The following is a 21,791-nucleotide window of genomic DNA, read 5'->3' as shown; positions in this document are numbered from 1 at the left end:
TCTGATGCCCGAGGACAGACGTCAGTTCTCGTAATATTAATCGTACAAAATTTAAGATTGAAGATTTAACTTCATTCAATCCTCTTTTCTGTCAGTTAATGTCTTTACCGACTCTGTCCTTTGTCATCTTGTTTTAATCCCACATATTCTCAGCAAATTCATTCTCCAACACATTCGCCGTCACATGGTGACGCCGGTCAGTGACCTTCAACATCAACCTGTGACGTTTAGGTATCCTTGCCACGTCGACCTATGACGTGCCGGGATGCCGCAACAGAAAAGCACGCGGTGGGATGACGTCATGGTGACCAGCTGAGGCAGCGTTTGCTCAGCACTGTTTCATTTTATGTTTTTTTCTTTTTTTTTTTTTACCAGGCGGTTATTGCAAAAAACATTGAAATTTGGTCTTTGTTGTGTAGTTTAATCTACGGGGACGGATCATATTCTGTAACATCATCTGTCTGAAGCGTGTGTCCTCTGAGAACCAGAAATCTCTAAAAAGTCAGAAAAACAGCCCTGATTTCAGCTTTGTGATGATGCATTTTCCAGCTGAGTTTCTTTAACTTAAGAAAAGGAGAATTTTCTCAGCATGTAAAGGAAAACAGAGAGACTCACCTGCGGGTCGGACAGGTAAAGCGTCTCTGCTGGTGTTGTTGTCTCTTCGTCCTCTGAACACGAATCAAATCCGTCTTGGTTGTAATAAACTTCTGCAGCCTGAGGGTCCTCCGGGATGTCTGAACACACACACACACACACACACACACACACACACACAAACACACACACACAACAACAACAACAACAACAACAACATGTTCACAAGGTTACTTTCGATTTTACCACTTTAAATTTGTCATTTCAAACACGGCCACATTTTTGATGTTGGGGTTAAAAGTTTTCACTTTATTCATCTGCAGTGATTTTTATCTGCACGTGTGCACGTGAACATAAAGAGAAGGCAGCTCTTAAATGTGTCTTAGAAAGTAAGAAACTGTGTAAAAAATGACGAGCAGACGGGCGGAAACGACTCCCTAAGTCTTCAGTCTTGATGGATTTCATTTGTCACTTTTAACAGGCTGATAATTATTCCTGCTAACGAGCTCTGAGAGTTTTAAGGACGGAGGATGTTTAATTCATGGCGCCCTCTGAGGGTCTGACAGAGTCTCTCCCTCCCCCGTCAGCCAATCACACGGCTGGGCTCAGACAGCGGGCGGGGCTCTGGGAGCAGATGTGACGGTGATGGAGAGCTAAAAAAAACTCTGAATAAAGAACAAAACGAGACCCGAAATCCCCCAAAACAAGTCAGAGACCAACAACAGGGTGTTCTATATAAAATAAAATAAAATAATCCAGACCTGGATGAATATAGTGTAAACTGTTGTAATAGCTCTACACGTGATATCGATCGGACTTGACGTGTGAAAATAAGCCTCTGGAAGCTGATTGGCTGAGCTGCAGCACCATGTGACATCACACTGAGGCTCAGGTGTGGTGTGTCTGTTTGTGTCGGAGCTGAAAACATTGAGTGCGACCGCCAAGGCTGTTAAACATCACACAAACTGTTTGTGTCTCTGAGGACTTTTCTGTCTCGTGTTGAAGCTCCTGGACGATGGAAACAGTCGGAGGAGCAGAAAGCTGGAGAGGAGTTTTAAATAAAACGCTGTCTGAGGAAAAGCCGTCGTCTCTTCTGATGAAACGTTGGCACCAAAACAAAAGTCAGAAAATGTTCTTACACCGGCTGTCTCTCTGTTTACGTGCTCCTAAAGATGATCTAAAGAGGATTTAATCAAATATAAAACTAAGATCATTTTGAGGAAATTACCAGCAGTTTTTAAACCTTTGTGTAAAACAAAAATGGGACTTTTTTTTAAATTAGGACATACTGGGGGGAACAAGGACTTATTTTGGAAAATGAGACATTTTTAGAAAAGAGAGCATTTTTTGGAAAGAGGGTATTTTTAAAAAGTGAAATTAAAAAAAATTTTGGGGGAGATTAGGGACATCATTTTGGGAAACTAGATATTGTTGGAAAATGGGAACACTTTAGTGTGCCATTTGCAAAGACATTTTTTCAAAGTGTGGAAAACTGAAGAAATTTTCAGTGTGTTTTCCTATGAAGTTTCTGATGATGTAAAGACACTTTTGGGGCATGAAGACATTTTTCAAGGTGAATTTTAGAAAGTGAGGCTTTGTGTAACCTGAGGACATTTTTGTAAAATAAATAAATAAATTTTTAAGTACTTTTTTGACAAGTGAGGAAGTTATTTTTTCAAACTGGAGACATTTTTGAACATGATGATATTTTTATTAAAGTGAAGAAACTTTTGTTTCCACATCTAGTTCTTGTTCTGTGGAAGAACAAAGTTATCTAATGATTGAGTGATTTTCAAGTATAACATTTTTTAAAGTGAAGAAACGTTTGAAAAACGAGGATATTTTCAGAGAGTGAGATCGTTTTGTCCAGGCGACACCTCTCCAGAGGTCTGTGTTGGAGTTTTGCAGGTTTGTTATGTGTTAACGAGGTTCCTCACAAAGATAGAAGCACAAATTGTATTTTTTGTGTAAAAAACATGAAATTAAAGTTACACATTTCATGCACTTTAAATTTTAATTTCTTCCCAAACTGATTGTTACTTTCTGTTTCAGCGTCTGTCTGTGAGCAGCAGGAGAAACTCTGTTCTCAGGTTTCATCATGTGTCCCCGAGCACTTTGATGCAATCAGACTTCTACAAACTTCTTAATGAGCTAAAATCCTCGTCAATGTTTCCCTCTGACTTTAAATTCATCTGCTGATTCACTCAGAGTCTGCACTCACCTGTTCACCTGTCTGACTCTCTCGCTCACACCGACAGCTGATTGCATCTGAACTCTGAACTCTGAACATGAAAGTTAAATGAATTTAAAATGAAACAGTTTGTTTGACTGCTGGAGGGAAGAGAACAGACCGACTTCAATTCTCAAAAATATAACAACAATAAATTTACTTTTGTTTTCTTCATATGAATCTATATTTCCTGTGTTTAAAGCCCTCAAGGCTCCGCATTCACAGAAATAATAAAACAAGCGGCTGCTTTCAGTCCAAAACAAGTGTTTTTGAACAAAATATGAGTTCATTTCAGACCTCCCTGCAGGAGCGCCGGGCTCACTTCTGCTCTCCGGCTGTGAGTTTCACACATTTAACGTCTCAACAAACTTCAAAGGACTCATTTGAAAATCAGGCGTGTTAGATCGCACATCAGTGGTTCCCAAACTGCGGTCAGGGGACTTCAAGACGTCTCCAGGGAATTCCAGGAGACTCCAGAGATCCCGAATGATTGATGAACTTCTCTGATTTCATTTTGCTGATGTTTTTGTTGCACCAGACATGGCATTTAGACAAGAAGGGTTTGAAGAGGAAACTGAAATAAAATAAAATAATTATAAAACATTTATTCAAGTATTGAACTTAAGTATATATTTAAGGTATTTGTACTTTGAGATTTTTTTTTTCATGCCATTTCTCAATACATTTATCTGATAGTTTTACTTTCTTTACAAATGAATATTGCAAAAATTTGATGTTTTGTTACAAGTTAAATTCCTCAACTGTTCATACAAATCCAGCTGGAACAATCAGTCCATTAATCAGTTAGTCAGCTGACAGAAAATTAAATCATGAAACGGTTTTGATGGTTCATGATAACAATACCTTTCCTCATGTACAGATTTTCTATTTTTGGAGCTGCACCGTTCATGAGGAGCGCTCTTTGAATTTGTACACTGTCGGTTATTCTTTGCAGTGCAGAGCATTTTCAGCACAGACAAAGCGGCGCTGCATTCACGGACCTGCAAAATCCTCTGAATTTAGAGAGGACACACACAACAAAACAGAGCTTTGGTTGTGTTTGGTTCAGAGCGCAGAGCCTCTATATTCTCTATGTGATTCCAGCTGCATTTACTTCAAACCGCATTAGCGTTGGCTGCCTTCCCCGTTCGTTAGCACAACTGTTAGCACAGCCTTTAAGGGTGAATTCTAGCCTGTTACAAAATCCTCCAAAAATCCTCCAGCTGCTACTTTCATGCATGTCATGTGAGGTTAAAATTCACATAAATTCAGTGTAAACAGAGCATGAATTATGCACAGAGGACGCTGCCTGCTGCAGCTCCTCCTCCAGCACCTGGACACCTCAGTTACCTTTATCAGGATCCTGTGGACTTAAGCTTTTCTTAAGTGATTAACAAAGTGTTAAAGTGTTTGTTTTTGTGATAAGTTTGGTTTTAATGAGTTATTCAATTCTACAAAAAGGGGATTTTCTGCCATGATTGACAGCTGTGTGTGCCAACCTGTGTGCTTGCATTAATGGGGCTGCTTGCGATTGGTTGGACAGGTGTTTTGGCGGGAACTCCCCCAATGCAGAGATAGACTGAGCAGACTCTGGCTCCGAATGACATCACCAGCATAAGATCACAGCTGGATATTTTAGCTTCACTTAAGCGTAGTGGGGGTAAGTGAGAACACGTTGTCCATCTTTATTTACAGTCTATGGACTGCATGCAGTGCTGGTGGGCAAAACCACATCTGCAATCACCACTAATACCGGAGTGCCACAGGGTTGTGTGCTGGGCCCACTTCTGTTCCCATCACGGCTTATGTCAAACTCTGAAATGACACAGTCACTCCTGTCTTACTCACAGATATCCACTCTGTTTTGGACCATCATAACACTGTTTAACACTTCACCCAGTGGTGCAAAACCACCATCTTCACCTCAGTGTTAGTAAGGCATGAAATAATAATTGGATCCCCTCACCTCCACATCTTATTATCATCAATAACCGGAGATTTTAATGGTTGATGGTTATATATACACTGACACAGTGACACTGAACAATAGAGTCAGCTTCGACCAGCACACTAATAACATCCATCAAAGGAGTCACTAAGGATTAACAGTCATCTGCAGCCTTACAGGACTCGATGTTGACCTCCTTCTCCTCCTATTGTTGTTTCAGAGCATCATTCACCTCGTCCGACTGTATCCACCTGCTTCTTTGTCACCTGTTATTAATCAGGCCAAACTCACACGTACTGCTAAGGATAACAATGAGGCCACTGCATACATTTCAACGTCAAAGGGACCAGACATGACACACCCATCAGTCACCACATCCTGCTGCTGAGCGACAGGGCCACGTATTGGTTCCTGCAGGTCAATACATTTCAAGTCAACCCACTGAAAAGGCCAGCGAACGAAAAGCCAAAATGCATAGATAAAACAAAATGGTAAAATATGCCTGGTTATAAGTGCACTAGACCTAAGACTTAGACTTAAGTTGATTGATATATATTAATGTAAAATGTAAAAACAAACAAAGCTGTTTCAAATTTAATCCGATACAATGAGGCTGCACTTGTTGCAGAGATATTAAATTGACCAGTTGTGTAAAAATAATGTAGAGAAGTGTGATACCTATTCAGGCTAGCACAGGTCAGTGTAGCAGCAGCAGACGTGTTGCGACCATGTCTGGTGAATTTTGGCCGTTAGTGTGTACTGTGTCAGTCATCGTGTGTTGTTACTGTGTGCTGCTGTCTGATGTGTATTGTGTTGTGGGAAGGATTTCCCTTTGGGGATAATAAAGTCTATATTCTAAAAGTCTGAGCCATATGTCAGAAGTGACACCACTTTTAATGAGATTCATGGCTTATGGCCTTTTTAATACCCGACAGCTCCTGGAGGATTTTCTAGATAAACACCTGATTAAGTTGCTTGAACTCAAAAACCTCCAGAGAGCTTTTCTGCCTCAGATCAGCTGCAAATTTCATTAGTTTCGACTTGCTGGCTGCTAAGTTTATACAGCGAACATGACATTTTATATTAATGCAAAAACAAATCATACCTGTGAGCTGATGGAAAGTTATTAGAGTTTATTAAATCAGTTTGATGAGGTACAGTAAGTGTAATTAACTGTCCAGTGACAGGAAGTGATCGGAGCTTCAGGATCAGGATAGATTTCATTCAGACGTCATGAAGCTCTGTTTACGATGATCGAATGTTTATGACTTTGAATTCACCTGACTTTAGTGAAATCAGTCAGCTGATAAAAACGGGAGCAAGTCGATGACCGAACCAGAGTCACTTCTACATGTCAGAGGGTGGATTTAACCCATGAGAGGTGACCGACTGACACCTGAACACCTGAACAAAAATCAGTCTGATGAGAACTACCCTCAGTGACAGAAACCGTCTTATTTATTTGGCGTGTACTTTGACTTTTTAGTTTGTCCCATTCACTAGCATGGAGGGGCGGGCTTTATGACCTATACTGCAGTCAGACACCAGGGGGCGATAGAGATTGACAGGCCACACTTTGGGGAGCTGTCATGTTGTCCATCTTTGTAAAGAGTCTACGGTGCAGCCGCACAGATCAGATCGTATCAGGCAGGAAGTCATACAGCAGTGCATCTGGTTAATTTTCACAATAAAATGCTTTGCACAGACTCTGAATCATGTTTCATTCGATTAAAAGTTCTACATTCAAAAAGTTACAGAAGTACAAATGCAGAATGGCCCATTTCAGAATATGCATATCATATAGTAATTATTGATCAATTAAAATGTTCATCAATTTAATGTTGCAGCTGATTGAGGTGAAGCACATTTTAATGACGTTATAAACTGCTGGGTAGATTATTCGATTATAACATATCATCATGTATCAGCTGATTATATTTGTATTAATGATCTGAATCTCTAAAGTAACTAATTTTTAAAAAAAAATTAAAGCACAGCACTAAAAAGTACAATACTGGCCTCTGAGATGTTTCGAAGTGGAAGTATAAAGAAGCCTAAGATGGAAATCAAGTACAAGTACCTTGAATTTATACTTCAGTATAGTACTTGAGTAAATATACATGATTTCATGCAGTTTTTTTTACCGTGCAGCTCTGACTCAGACATCTCGCTGTCATCTTGCCTCAGGATTGGCTGCGTCCCTCCTGGTGAACAGGGGTCCTGGATGCTGATTGGCTGACTGTTACAGGCTCCGCCCTCTCTGCTCTCCTGTGGTTTGGAGGAAAAGTACTTCTTATTTTTTTCATTTTTTTGTAAAACCCAACAGAGTTCATTTCCCTTAAAACATCCACAGACTCAAACAGAGAAATGACTTTAAATTTCTCATTAAAGTATGGCTTTTTTCTCATGATATTAAGACTTTTTAACTGTAGCTGAAGTTAGTAAATTATTTTTCTCACATTCAGAACATCCAGGCTGACTTTTTCAAAATGCCGGCTCCTCAGTTCTCTCCTGCGGTTGTGGACCTCCTTGTATTTCTCCTCAGCCAGTTTCCTGCAGAGACAGAAACCAAAATGTGTCTTTTAAGAATCCACATGTGTTCGTGCAGACAGACGCACACCAAGTCTGTCTCCGTCTTTTTATAAACGCTTTGAAGACGGGAGGAAAAAACTGCAATTTACATTTAGACCAAAACAAGGACGTTCATCAGGGACAACCCCCGAAGGATGTTGGGAACAGCATAGAGAGGGACCTGGACCAGTGGTGGAACTTTTATTTATGACTTTTACTTCAGTAATCGTAGTAGTACCAAAGTGTGGAAATACTCAGCTTGCATTCAAAACATCACTTAAGTACAAAAACTCATTATTAGGGGTAGAAATAACGGAGGCCTCACAAAACGATAAACAATATCACAATTTAAATGTGTTGGAATATGCTGAATAACATATTTGATAACATATTTGGTGATAGAGTACTATTTCTCACCATAAATTAACTGCAAATTATATTCTCAATGCAAAACTTTCAAGTTTTCAGTCTGTTCATCTCACTTCACTTCAGCACAACGTATCTAGTGGACTGAAAAAGCATTTAGTTTTATTATTCTAATAGGCAACTGAAAGTTTCATTTGAATGTATAATATTAAAAACAAAAAATGATAACAAAATAACAGAATTAAATTAAAAAAATTTATCCGGTGCATCGATAAGGTATCACCATGTAAAAATCATAATACGATACTGAATCATTTTACTACTTATCAGATTCTAAATATTGATGCATAAAAGCTTTAGCTGGTAACTTTTCACAAAATAAAAGAAAGACTGTTCATATTAACTGAAATGATATTGACAAAGCAGTAAATAAAACAGAAAAGAAAGAAATATCCTTTTTTGACGCAAATAAGCAAAATTACAAGCAGCTCCACTTGTTCCATTTTTTTATACAGTATATTAGATGTAATGAACTACATGTTAAATCAGATTATTTGGAGTGTGCACAGCTGCATGTGAATATTAGTGGAATATTAATTTCATGAGCTATGTAAACAGTTTAATGGGAAATGTCATCTTTTTCCAAATGAGGGCAAAAACTGAATTTTTTTTGTGCATGTAGAAATTGTCACAGAGAACATTTTGGATTTAGGGATCTGTTTTAATCTGTTTTATTTAGTGTATAATCACCTGAAAATAAGAATTGTTGTGTTTTTGTTACCTTTGAAAAAGACACTTATATTTACAAAGGGAGCAGATCCTCGGAGATCGCCGACATGTTTGTACAGAAGCCCAGAATGGACAAACTTAACACTGGCTCTGCAGAGGGACATTCACCTGTATGTGTCAGTCCCTCAACAACAAGAGTGTTTTAATTGTGAAACTGCTTTTTTTTGTTTTACTGGTTTGATCACATGGTTTGTTTGTTTTGTCTTAACTGAAGATATTTCTGTGTCCTGTGCTGGTTTATTTTCGGTCAGGCTACAGCTTTATTAAATTAACTGAAGGTTGACGGAGGAGAGTTAATGTATGTGAGTGATTTCCATCCTGCTAATTTGTCTTCGTCCCGTGGGACAGTGAGAGCAGCAGCGGCCTGCTGCTTTTGAAAAAGCTTCACTGTAATATGAAAGCATGATTATAACACTGAATATACAAACTAACTAATGCTATTCATGTTTATGCAGCAAATAAAAAATAATTATGTGTGGAATCATGAAAAACTTCACTGCGTCAGCCAAAAGATTTTAATTTCCTCTTTTCCTTATCTTTAAAGTGTGTTTTATGTTAGATAAATGAGACCTATGATACCAGCCTAAAGAGGTCATCACACTCATTGTTTCCATCTGATATTAATTTGGGATCTGTTTTCGGTCCAGGAACAGCACATTAACACCTGTGTAAATGGATGTTATTCAGGTATTTATATCACATACAGATCATGTTAAAACCAGGTGAAAATAGGGTGTCACCAACAAATCCAAATTTTATTTAGAGCGCGATTATCTGTTTTTATCACTCCCTCATGTCTGCTCTGTTCCTTCAGCTACAAATGACATTAATTGGTGTTATTTGTCACCTTCTGTGACGCCCTGACGCTGCAGCAGATCTATAATCAGTATTGGCACAGCAGGCATCAGGTGTTTCTTTTTAACTGGTAATTATTTCCACACATCATGAGATGATGTATGTCAGGAGTAATTATGTGTAATGGTGGTAATTTTCTCTAAACGATGCTGGAGTTCCTGTTCTGAGAATAAAGTTCCTCCGTTGTCGTGTTTTAAGATGCCAGAGAAAGATGGAGTGCAGGAGGCGGGTTGAAGAGCTTCCTGTGTGTTTGTCTGGAGTTTTCACTGATAGCATCATGATCTGTGCATCACTAAGAGATGCTAACTGATGCATCTCAAGGCCATGTGATAATTTTACAGTGTAAACCTGTAATGTTTTGCAGCTGATGACCATTTTTTGCTTCTGATTGTAAATACCATGCAGCAAAGTGTAAAGCCTGATTTATGGTCAGAAGCTCAACATCTCTGATGATTTACTTTACAAAAATAACACATTTTCAGCAGAAAAAAGGATCCTTGACATTTTACTTTCACGTTCTGCACCTGGAGAATTTGGTTATGCTGCAAACTAATGGCTGACACTATGGTAGCTACATTCATACAGCTTATGGTTTTGGTCAACCGGATCCAGCCCTAATTTGCTCTACCGAGACACACAGGACTCCAGCAGATGTGTCAGAAGAGGGGTTTCCACTAACCCTCAAACTGCACAAACTGAAATTGCGAACATAAAATATACCTAATGGAAACATGTCAATTTCTAAGAACTCTCATTTATTGCAAAAAAAATTTATGCACACATGAGGTGGAATTTTGATTTTAAAAAAGCCATGTTTCGCAAAACTGCAATGGAAACACGTTTTTAGTCATTTCTAGGTCACATGATGCTATGAAGTCACATGATGCTATGAAGTCACATGATGCTGTGTCTATGTGTTTGTCAGTAGGAACTGGCTCCCTCATGATGCAGCAGGAGCTACAAGAGCTGTTATTGCATCACATAACTCTCCAAAAGTTAAGGGGATCATCCAGAAGTTTTGAATCCACAATTCCTCTGTGAAATCGTGGACTATCAGCTCCCAGAAATCCCTCATACGTGGCCGCTCCCTCGTATAAGGGGCTCGCCTTTCCATCATGGCTCCATAACACGCCTACGTGGCCTTGGATTGGAAATAATGACGGCTAGTTTGGTGGCTGCAATAGAAATAAAGCTGCTAATGTTTTGAACATCTATCGCCATGGTTACTGGGATGTCGCAGAATGTCACTCAGTGGAAACACAGTCAGCTCCACAGGTGTTTTATCAAAATTTCAATAATATTGCGTAAATTTGTGTGAATCTGTAATGGAAGCCCGTCGAGTGACAGAGATAAACAGAAAAGTTAAACTTTCGAATGGTGAGCTACAGATCCTGAGCAACGAGCAGAGGCGTGCCTCTAAACTTCAAACAGTCTGAAAAGTGTAGCCGTGACACCCCGTTATAAATGCACCTCACTTCCCACCAACTCTCTGAAGACGCTAATAATTTCAGTGTAACTGAGTGGGGCTGTTGGCACTGTTTTTTGTCAATTGGACATTTTTTGTTAATGTGTCTCAAATGTCTATAAAAGGGCCAATTTTGCGACAGATTTCTGTATATTACCTACTTTGAATACGTGCAAATCTTTAAGTATATTTGAGTGCCACACAGTGTTTGCTTAAGTCTTGCAGTTATTTGTGAATTCTCCCATCTGAGTTTCATGTTCTCTGTCAGCCATCAGCTTTTCCCTCCTTCGGTCTAAAATGTGTCTCCACTGCGTGAATGAGTCTGTGTTGAGGTCGTGTATCAGATATAAAGTCCTGCAAGAACAGATTGCGTCCCGCTGTCGTCTCGTCCTCTAACCTGATCACCATCTGATTAAATCAGCTCAGAGTTCAGACCTGACGAGTCCTGATGAGTCACAGCTGAGTCACACTTTATTACCCAGAAAGCAACAGGTTTAACAGCCGCTCAGCGCCACCAAACTCAATTAACACGAGGGCTCCGAGGGACAGAAGAAGAAGAGGCCGTCAGAGTCAATCAGCCCACTTTCACACCGTGGCTTCACTCACACTTCCTGGTCACAGACTAAATATACATCAACAACAGAAAAAAGTTTGTACTGAAGTGTGTGTGTGTGTGTGTGTGTGTGTGTGTGTGTGTGTGTGTGTGTGTGTGTGTGTGTGTGTGTGTGTGTTACCTGAGTCTCTTTGCCTTCTCATCAGCAGCTTCCAGTTTGCGGAGCCTCATTCTCTCTCTCGGCGTCATCTTGTCGACCTCAGACCTCTCCATCAGCGTCTGCAGGTGAACCTTCGTTTGCCTGCAGATGCACACACACACACACACGTGTGCACACATACACACACAAAGACACAAACACACTTGTCAATCACCTGAAACTGTCGAGTCACATCACTGGATTCCCAGTAGGTAGGAAGCAACTACATTTACCCATCCACTTTACCAAAGTGCAAATCTGAGGTATTTGTACTCTATTTTACTCTTCTTACTCCAGTACATTTATCTGACAGATACAGTACAATTACCAGTTACTTAGCAAAATAAAGTTTTATGTAAAATAAACATAAATATTCTTATAAAGCACATCAGATGTCTGATTTCACTTTTTATATCATAGCAGTGCACTCCAAACACTCAGGGTTATGCCCTGACAAAATGACCTGGCGTAACCATGGTAACTGACTTGTGCCTGGGTGTGAGAGAAAAGAGGGAGAGACGCTTTGCTGCTGTCAGAGGAGCCTCTGACTGAGTTATCTCTGGCCAACAAGTCGCTAAAAGGCTACCCTCTGCATCTAACAGGACCACGGTTGAACGGCATTAGATGAGAACGCGCTCGGACAGAACCGGTGGCGTTTTTATCACATGCTGGCACATGGCCAGATAGCACTGGGTACATCCACATAGGCAGCTTCACATGAGAACACGGACAGATAGGACCGGTCGCTGCGCATGAAATACTGATGGACAGCGTCAGGAAATAACGCTGCCAGTAACCGCGTAATATTGGGAGCGTAAGCGGGTTTATAGGGCAGGTGGAGGGGGTCCCACATAGTTCTGGACTTTCATGCAAGAGTCCAAAATTTGCTTCCCATGTGGAGGTTTGTGTGTTGTTTTTTTCTACTCCTAACCACGACGGTCTGCGCTGCTGTGTAAGCACAAAGATCGTGCTGCTTCATCCCACCACGTGCATTTGTTGACATCACGGTAACGGCATCCCGGAGCGTAAACGGCAGACGCAGAGAGATACCTAAAACTTCCTGAGTAGAGGTGGGGGTCACTGACGTGTGTGACGGTCGTGTGTCACGTGTGGAGGGCATGCACCATGAGCATGAGTTTCAGAATGGTTTGGGTCACGTGAGGCGTTGGGGGGGTAATCCTGCGTACCTGGTGAGCAAATTAAAGGCTGATGAGCTGCCAAGTGGTTTGTGTCCACACACACACACACACACACACACACACACACACACACACACACACACACGGCTGATTAACACTTGGACACATCTCACCACTCTAATTATATCAAATGCTCACTAAAGTGTGTGTGTATGTGCGCACACGTGTGTGTGTGTGTGTGTGTGTGTGTGTGTGTGTGTGTGTGTGTGTGTGTGTGAGACTGCTGAGGCCAAGAAGCATAATGAAGAGGAGGAATAAAAGAAGAAAAAAACGGGATAAGGAGGAAGGAGGCAAGAAAAGAGAAAGATTAAGATAAAAGGAGAAGAAAGGGGAGGAGGAGGAAGAGGAGGAGGAAGTATAACATACGGAGCTGAAAGAGGGGAAATAATGAAGAGGAATACAGGAAAATGAGAGGAACGGGAAGTGGTAGAATAGGAGGGGGAGGTAGGAGAGTAACATCAAGGGGAGGGAACAGAGGAAAGAGGAAGATGAGGAGGAGGAATAACGAGACAGAGAAATAAAGGAGGAGCGAAAGGAGATCTAAGAATAAGAGGACAGGAAAATCAGAGAGAGGTGATGAAGATGGGAGAAGATGAAGAAGAGGAAAATTAGGTGAAAAAAGACCAGCAAGATGTGAAGGAAGGAAGATGAAAAAGAGAGGAAAGTGGATGATGAACAAAAGGGGAATAGAGGATGAGGAGAATGATGTTAACAAAGTTGTTGAGAGGTAATGTGGGAGGAAGAGCAGGAAGGATGAAGGAGGGGTAAAAATAAAAAGAGATAACAGCGAGGGGAAAGAGAAAAGTGGTGAGAAGAAGACAAAAGATGGTGATGTAAGAATAAAACAAAGGAACAGGAGATGAAAAGCAGCACTGAAGTGGAGAAGAGGACGATAAACAGGAGAATGTAACTGAGGAGGAGGAGGAGAAATAGATGAGGAAGAGGAGTCTTACATGTTCTTGGCGATGAGTTCAGCATCTTTCTCTCCTCCTGACGACACAAACACAAATCTGTCCTTCATTTTCTGGAGAAAAGGAGACTGATTTTTAATAACAGATCATCAAAACTGTTACAAAGATTTAACCAAAAAAACAGCAACGCTTTTCTCTAAATCTTTCAAAAACTTCTGTGAAAAAATCTGCATATTAGTGTTTCTTATTTCTTACAAACTGTAAAGTTATAATAAATGTCGCTGAATCTGAGGGACATGTTGTCTTTTAACGTAATTAAATCATTAACGATGATTCACCTCCCACTTTAGACTGAATAAACTGACAGCAACACACAAAGAATTGAGTTTTATTTAAACTCTCGTCCATGAGGCGGTTCAGCCTGTTCCTGGCAGTTTAAAAGTACAAGACTCTAAACTGACTCAGCAGAACCAGAGATATTGTCTTTTTGGTTTTCCTGACGTTGTCTGATTGTTGGGTGTGCAGCTGTTAGCAGCAGCTAATGTCTCTTGTCGCCTGCAGCAGAGATGAACAACAGGCAACAAAGCCGACATCGGAGAACTAGCGGTGGCGAAAGCCCCCTGCTGCGTCACCTCACATCGCTGCATCGCACCAAAAAGTTGCACAGAAAAACACCAAACTGGCGGCCAACCAGCACGTAGGTTCTGCATCTGCGTGAGAGGAGATGCCCCTCCGTGCCAGCAGATGGCGGTCACCATTCAAAACAGGAACAGCACATGAAAGCTCTGCTGATAAAAAAAATGTATTTCCATTTGCAGCTTCAGAGTGAATCTGATACACTCTCAGCGGTGATATTATTATAACTGTCAGAGGGTGAAGTGAGCAGTCAAATCAGATTACAGCCTTTGGTTCATATAAATGACATTCTGTAGTGATTACTCACTTTTCTTTAATAATGACAGACACATAGGCCTATAGGTATATAGGCTTTGGATTATTTAATTTCCTATTTAATTTCCGCCTGTAATTCATGTTTGTTTAAATGTATGCATTTTAAAGATGGGCAGAGCTACTGATGAAATCTGTGCGTTATTGCAGGAGTTGGCAACCTTTTTCATATGAAGTGCCATTTAAAATAAAAAATGTTATCAGTGTGCCATATCAATATAACATGCTGCTACATAAAAAAACTGAGGCTTCCATGTGTGTCTGTCCCTTTGTGTCATTCTGTGTTGCCTCTCTAAGTTCGGAGGTTTCAGTGAGTCTGTGAACGCAGCGCAGATGTGCAACTGTTCATGACATGTTTTGTTTCTCATCTGATCGGATCAGATCAGATCGTTGGTTGGGAGGAGCAGCTGCTGTGAGGGAGTGAAAGCAAACTTTTAGACCCAGCACAAAAATCAGCTAAGTTTAACTTTCACTGCGCCTGGTGTACTGCTGCTCCATGTGTGCCCAGAGTATGCTGACACTGAATAACTAACGAAATCACCAAAGGCTGTATTTATCTTAAAATGTGTTTTTATTCTTTTATTCTTTTAACTCACTATACGTGTTTTCTGTACATGCTATAGTCCTTTTGTCTTTTAAACTTTTCTATCGTCTGTGTTTTCTCATGTTTTTAGAGTTTTTGTTATTTTTGGGTTGTGCAGAACTTTGCTCACCTATTGTTGTTTTAAGATGTGCTTTGTAAATGAATCTGTCACCATGTATTGATTTTCTATTTTTTGATCTGGACCATTTATAAGGAGCGCTTCTGGAATATATAAACTGTGCAATTATTTATTGCAACACACTTGTAGTGCAGAGTGTACTGTGGGCACAGACAGAGCAGCAGAATTTCAAGCGCAGTGAAAGTGAAACTTGCTGGTTAATTGAATCGGGTCTAAAAGTTTGAGTTCACCTTCTGCTGCAGCAGCTGCGTCCTCATCCATTGATCTCACCTAATTAATTTCAAATTGGATCTAAAGATCTACTTCATGACTCAAACTTTACAAACTGTTGCTGCGGAAAAAAGAACTAATCACAAGCTGCACTGCGTTCACAGGCACACAAAATTTTCAAATTTGGAGAGGGGACACAGAATGATACAAAGGGCCACAGATAAGAAAAGACAAAAGCCCATTTTCAGTTAACGAAGGATCCTAATTCTGAGGTGTCTCTGAGAATCCAGTCCGAATTTAGTGACTTTAGTGAAATGATTATTTCCAGAGATACATGTGATCAGTCAGATGCTGTCCCTCTGAAGGAGAAAACATTTGAACTATTATCAGGTAAGGATTCAGACTTAATGGATAAAGACTCAACATTAAAGGTGTGAAAAAACATGGTTGAGATGTTTTCCATCAGATCGAGTTAGCTCCCTGCTATATGGTCCTCTATATGATGAAAAAAAATGAAATTACAAAACCTCATTTTACGGAATCCAATTTAAAAAACACCATAACATGAAAATAAGATTGAGACATTAAACGTGATAACGGACCAATTGTCTTCCTCTCCGCAGTGTCACTGACGATCACTCTGGTTTGTAAATGTTTTTTCCCCTCAGCTGAAGAGCCCCTCGCCGCTGTGATATCCCATAGTGCCGCCGTGCAGTAACGAATCCTATCAGCATTATGGTATTTCAGCAGAAACCATGGCAACCCAGTCTGTAAGTGTGTTATCTCTCTTCAGGTGCCCCGCACATCCACACAGGAAGAGGAGCAACCAGCCTGCAGCCGTGATTTATGACAAACTGTATGACAATAATGTCCTGCTTGCGCACACGCACACACACACACACACACACACACACACACACACACTTCTCATGTTATCTTTTACAGTGTGTAAGAATGAGAGAAAATGCATGGAAATGAGCCATTTTAGACCGTGGTGTTATGGGAAATAGGTTTTGTGTGTGTGTGTGTGTGTGTGTGTGTGTGTGTGTGTGCATGATGTGTGAAATAGGTCAGGCAGCAAGCACCTGTGATTACATTAATGCATGCACACACACATGCGTGTGCTGCCTCTGTACGGTTCACAGTCCGCCTGCTCTTAGTACCACCAGGCGTACCTAAACACACACTTCAAACACTTCATACGCCGTCATGTGTTAATTAAGCGCCATCGTGACCGGCTATCAATTAACACCTGGTCACATGTTCATGGTCTGAGTGTCTGGTAAAAAAAACCTCACGAGTTAAACTCAGTCTCTGTCTAACGACCAAATAAAAATGGCAATGATTCAAGAGAGCAGGTGTAAGAAAACAAAGCAGTGTGTGTTGATTGATTTTGCCAAGAAATGCATCATGGATCTGTTGTTAATTTGATAAGATGGGTTTCCATCAACCCTCAAATTTAAATTTCAAAATAAAACACGCCCACAGATATACTAAAAATAAGCTAAAGACTCCTTTCCTATTGCCAGTAGACCAGAGCAGTGTACATGGCTCTGCAGCAGATGGGTAAGCCTTTCTGTGTGAGTGTGTTTTTTTGTAAATAAAAAGTAAATAGCAGCATGGAGGCTTGTGAACTCTTTACAGTGATTACTGCTCTTTTTCTAACTCGATGCAGAGTAATTTGGATGAATGTTTCACTCTAGCTGGTTAACAGGCTAAAATTAGCACGTTCATCCAGGTGTTGTGTTTTCATCACTGCCAGTCAGAGCAGGAGGTGATAAATACCCGTGACCACTGCAGTCATGAGCTATATTTATGTGTTTAAAATGTTTAAAAACCTTCATGTTTTCCTCCATGAACTTGCTCTTGAGGAGTTCTGCAGCAGACGGTCTGGATGCTGGTTGTTTCTGCAGCATCCTGATTCACAGACACAAAACAGCCGATCAGTGTGGGGGAAGAGTTCAACATGCAGTAAAAATATTCCTATCATCCTTCTCTCTGAGAGTCAGATGGTCAGATTGATATTTTAAAAAAAAAGTATATTAATCAAAGCAGACTCAGAGCAGTGTGTCTGGAGACAGTTTAATTTCTGATGTTTAATTATTGACATGCAGAATACACACGGGCCTGACAACTGCACTCTGATGATCCTGAGTTGAGGTTTTAAAGTTTTAAAGTCATGGTGGATTTTTGAAGTGGGGCTGTATGAGATACTTATGTACAGTCATAGTATTACATGCAGTAACTGGTGGCCCGGCATGCTGCCTGTTTGCACCCCACAGGGGTTTGTACAAAATATATTTTAGCTACTTTTTAAAAGGCCTACCTAAAAAAATCAGTATCAGCCTAAGTGGATGCTATATTTAGGGTGTTTACCCGGCTTCACACAGCCTATATTTCTCATCCACCGGTCAGCTGTTTGAGTCAGAAAGTGCAGTTATGCAACCCGACTGAAACGAAATTTCAGGAAGGTGTGAAGGTATGAAATATTACATGCCACCCATTTAATTGGTGGAAAAGGAGTATAACGGCTAACGGCTGTGCCATTTTTGCATCGAACTTTCTGAAGAAAGTTAACAGTTTCTTGCTTTCATTCTGAATCTGAAAAAGCGTTCACATTTGTTACAACAGGGAAACCTTTTCAGGAAAGACACATCTGTATTTAAGTTGACTTTTCTGCAGTATGAATCACTTTCAACTGACAATAGCAAGTATTTAAATCAACATTAACTATTACAATGTCATTTATGTTGTCTGCTTTTCTTCCCCTTTGGCCTCCAAATACTGCGTCCACTTAGACCTATACTGTATTTTTAGGGGTTTTTTTACTGTATGAAATACACTGACAATACACAAGTATTTCATACAGCCCCGGGGCAGGTTTTCTTTGCATATAAAACACTATATTTGTCTTTTATATGGAGCAACAAATCAGCACACATTCATTTCTAACATCCATACTGTTAACAGCTGTTTGGGAAAACACATGAAAGGGTTAACAACCTGCATCATATCCTCCTGCAGATGTGACGGCGAACTCGTCACAGTAACACGAGACTGAAGTCTATGAGTCGGCCCATCTCTTCCTCCTCTGAGGAGAGCTTAATTATCATCACTGCCTTTCCTCCTGTGCTGAGCTCAGTAATTATCTGTATTTGCATTTTAATAAGTTTGTCTGACTAAAAGGAGACAAACCCTCAGTGGCCTCTCAGTAAAGCTGCTGCTGCGACCTCTTCACCTCTTCATGACAGAGTTCAGATCCTCCGAGTATCCGCAGGGCAGCGTCGGGGCCTCTCCCTCCACGATCTTCATCACCACAGACAGGAAGTTTGGACCCTGGAAGGCGTGAGTCAGGGCGCACATCTCATGGAGGAGGCAGCAGAGAACCCTGCACCAACACACACACACACACACACACACACACACACACACACACACACACACACACACTTATGTTCTGCCGCCTCGTCTCCGTTTGTTTTTAAAATCATGACCAGCAGTGTGTCGCTCCTTCCTGCCATCAGGTGTCAAACCTCTGCTTCATTTCAGTGAACCCATTTTTAAAGAAACCTAAATTGTTGGTTGGACGATCAGGATCTGTGTGGTCTGGATGAACGAGGGCAGCAGCAGATGGCTGATCTGAGGTCTGATTAAAATGCAGCGAAGCCTCTCAGTCAGCGTTCACACTCTGAGTCAAAGCTATTTTCTTTGTCATGACATGAAGATTAAAGATGGCAGCTGATGGAGGAGAGATTTCTTTCAGGCTGTCACAACTTTTCTAAAAAAACAGAAAACTTCTGTAGCTCATTGATAACAGCACAGGTGTCTCATGTATTTTAAACACGAGTCATAAATTTGATGATTTTAGACTCGATTTGACGGAAAAAAAAAGATTTGCAACTTGACTTTAACACCAATGACTCGTGATCGCACCTGACTCCCCCAAAGCCCAAAGATAAATAAAGATGTAATCTAAAAACTGTGCCCACAATCAGTTTATTTCCTGAATCTATAAACATTAAAGCCCACAGTGTTGGCACTGAATTCCCCAGATCCACTTTGTTTTAACCAATCCGACAGCATCAAATCGCGTTGCAGGAGAGAATCATGAAGATAACATTACATCAGTGAGGACCAGGTGTAAAATATTATACCACTTGTGACTTCATTCATGTACAAAAACTACAGTTAGAGAGAGAGCACTGAGACTTAGACCTTGAGTTTAGACCTCAGGACTGGACTTAAGACTTACTTATGACTTTCAAAATGGTCGGTTCTGCACATTTACACCCAGAAACTATTTATACCCGACCGTACGTATTTGTATTCGCTTAAAGAAGTGAGACATGAATCAACAAGTCAAAATCACAAAGTCCCAAAAACCCAGCTCAAGAACACAAGTCTGGGGGTAGGTCTTTGTATATGGGGCTAGCTAGTATATGACTTTGCCCAAAACGTAAACGATATTTTCGAAATGTCGATAAAAACGTGCGAGATGACTGTGTTTCCACTGAGTGATGTTCTGCAGCTTCTCCTGTGGTGATAACATCCCAGTAACCATGGCGATGGATGTTCAAAACATTAGCAGCTTTATTTCTATTGCAGCCACCAAACTAGCCGTCATCATGAGGAAGCCAGTTCCTGCTGACAAGCACACAGACATAGCATCAGATATACTGAAACTTGGTACAGCGAGGACTGTACCAAAACTTATGATTTGGTACAGTCCTCGCTAAAAAACAACTGCTGTTTGCTGGAAACACAGTGACATCTCTTTAAAAAACAACTGCTGTTTGTGGCTCTGCTGCCCGGCCTGAAACACAGTTATGGGTTCCTAAATACACCAGCGTTTGATGGCTAAAAAGCTGGAAATGGAGCAATAACTTTCTGAAAGACAATACGTTTTGTTGTGTCTTGGTCTCGAACAGTGATCTGCAGCTTGGCAGACATCTCACCTAAGGGACATGCCATTCACCATCCCCTCCACCTCCAGATGACAGAGAGAGCTCAAAAACTGCATCACTTTAGAAATGCTGAAATGATGTATATGAAATGGTTTGCAGAAAAAGACGATGCCAACATTCTCCCGGAGACTGGGCTGTAACCACAGGTCTTAATCCCTCCTAAAGACCTCTAATTGGTTGATTGTCAACAGGTAAACAGACCCCAGCGAGTAAACAGCTGTTTGAATAAATGAACAATCACTGATTATGAGCAACATGTCAGAGGTCCAGACAATAAAACAACGGACAACAGTCTATTTGTGCCTTCTCTTCCTTCTTTCTCAGTTTCTGTTCTGTTTTCAGTCTGTTTGCTCAGTTAATTAACGACCGGCTTCACTTTCTGCCGACTCCTCTCTAATTACCTCCGTCTGTTTATTAGCTCGGTAACAGCAGCAGAACAACATCCATCAGCTCAGTAACAGTTAGAGAACCTGCAGCTGTTTTTTTACTAATTATCTGCATGAACAAACACCAGATCTATCATTCAATAATTACTAATTAACTACATCTTTCTCTTTCATTATTAAATGCTTTAACATGCATCCATCAGTTTATTAGTAATTGCTGATTTACACTAATTACTTATATCTGCAAATCATGTCGCATTATCAGGGTCGGGTGGGCTGAGATCATTTGGCTAAAAGAAAAGAAATGAAACACACGTCTACAAGCTTCATTGCAGCCATAATATGAAGCATAAAAAAGTTTGTTCTTTTGGTGGAAGTAATATATAAGTGTAAAGTCCCTTCAAAAATTATACGTTGTCTCATTTTTCAGGCAGTACGGCTCTCTTTCACACACCTTTGTTTTCACTCTGGTCCAAATGCCGCACCACTGGCGGAGCATCATGTTTCCATGACTCCCGATTCCCGATCGGAAAAAGAAGTGCTGAGAAGTAAAGAGAAATAAATAAAAAGCCACAACAACTACGGGTCTTGTTCCTGGTGCTGGTCGTTGCATGCATTATCATTTGTACATACCGTTTGTAAGTTTTTGTCTGTTGATGAAAGTTGTAGGGCTGGGCGATAAAAACGATAATGATATCAATCGCGATATAACTTTTCCTTGATCGGAAAATGAGACGTAGTTGGTAGAACACAAGTTTAATAAATAATAATAAATCATGTTTTACACTCCACCACACCACAATAAAATAATTGTTCATTACTCGTAACTGAAGTAAAATGTTCAGTTAATGGTGATGTTGATTTTAGGTATGAGGCTCGGA

General features: G+C 40.5%; 1 protein-coding gene across 1 annotated transcript in view; it reads right to left on the bottom strand.

Moving 5' to 3' along the window:
* Positions 1 to 21,791, bottom strand: part of nek11 (NIMA-related kinase 11) — a 69,890-nt gene that overhangs the window by 17,621 nt on the left and 30,478 nt on the right. The window contains 7 exon segments of the mRNA XM_042490678.1: positions 616 to 734; positions 6,917 to 7,040; positions 7,232 to 7,325; positions 11,553 to 11,672; positions 13,723 to 13,793; positions 17,399 to 17,477; positions 18,799 to 18,948. Of these exon segments, the coding sequence (XP_042346612.1) occupies positions 616 to 734; positions 6,917 to 7,040; positions 7,232 to 7,325; positions 11,553 to 11,672; positions 13,723 to 13,793; positions 17,399 to 17,477; positions 18,799 to 18,948 (757 nt within the window).

The sequence above is a fragment of the Plectropomus leopardus genome, chromosome 7, assembly GCF_008729295.1.
Source record: "Plectropomus leopardus isolate mb chromosome 7, YSFRI_Pleo_2.0, whole genome shotgun sequence".
Lineage (NCBI taxonomy): Eukaryota > Metazoa > Chordata > Actinopteri > Perciformes > Serranidae > Plectropomus > Plectropomus leopardus.
The sequence above is the reverse complement of the archived record's forward strand: the minus strand, read 5'-3'. Positions and strand labels throughout refer to the sequence as shown.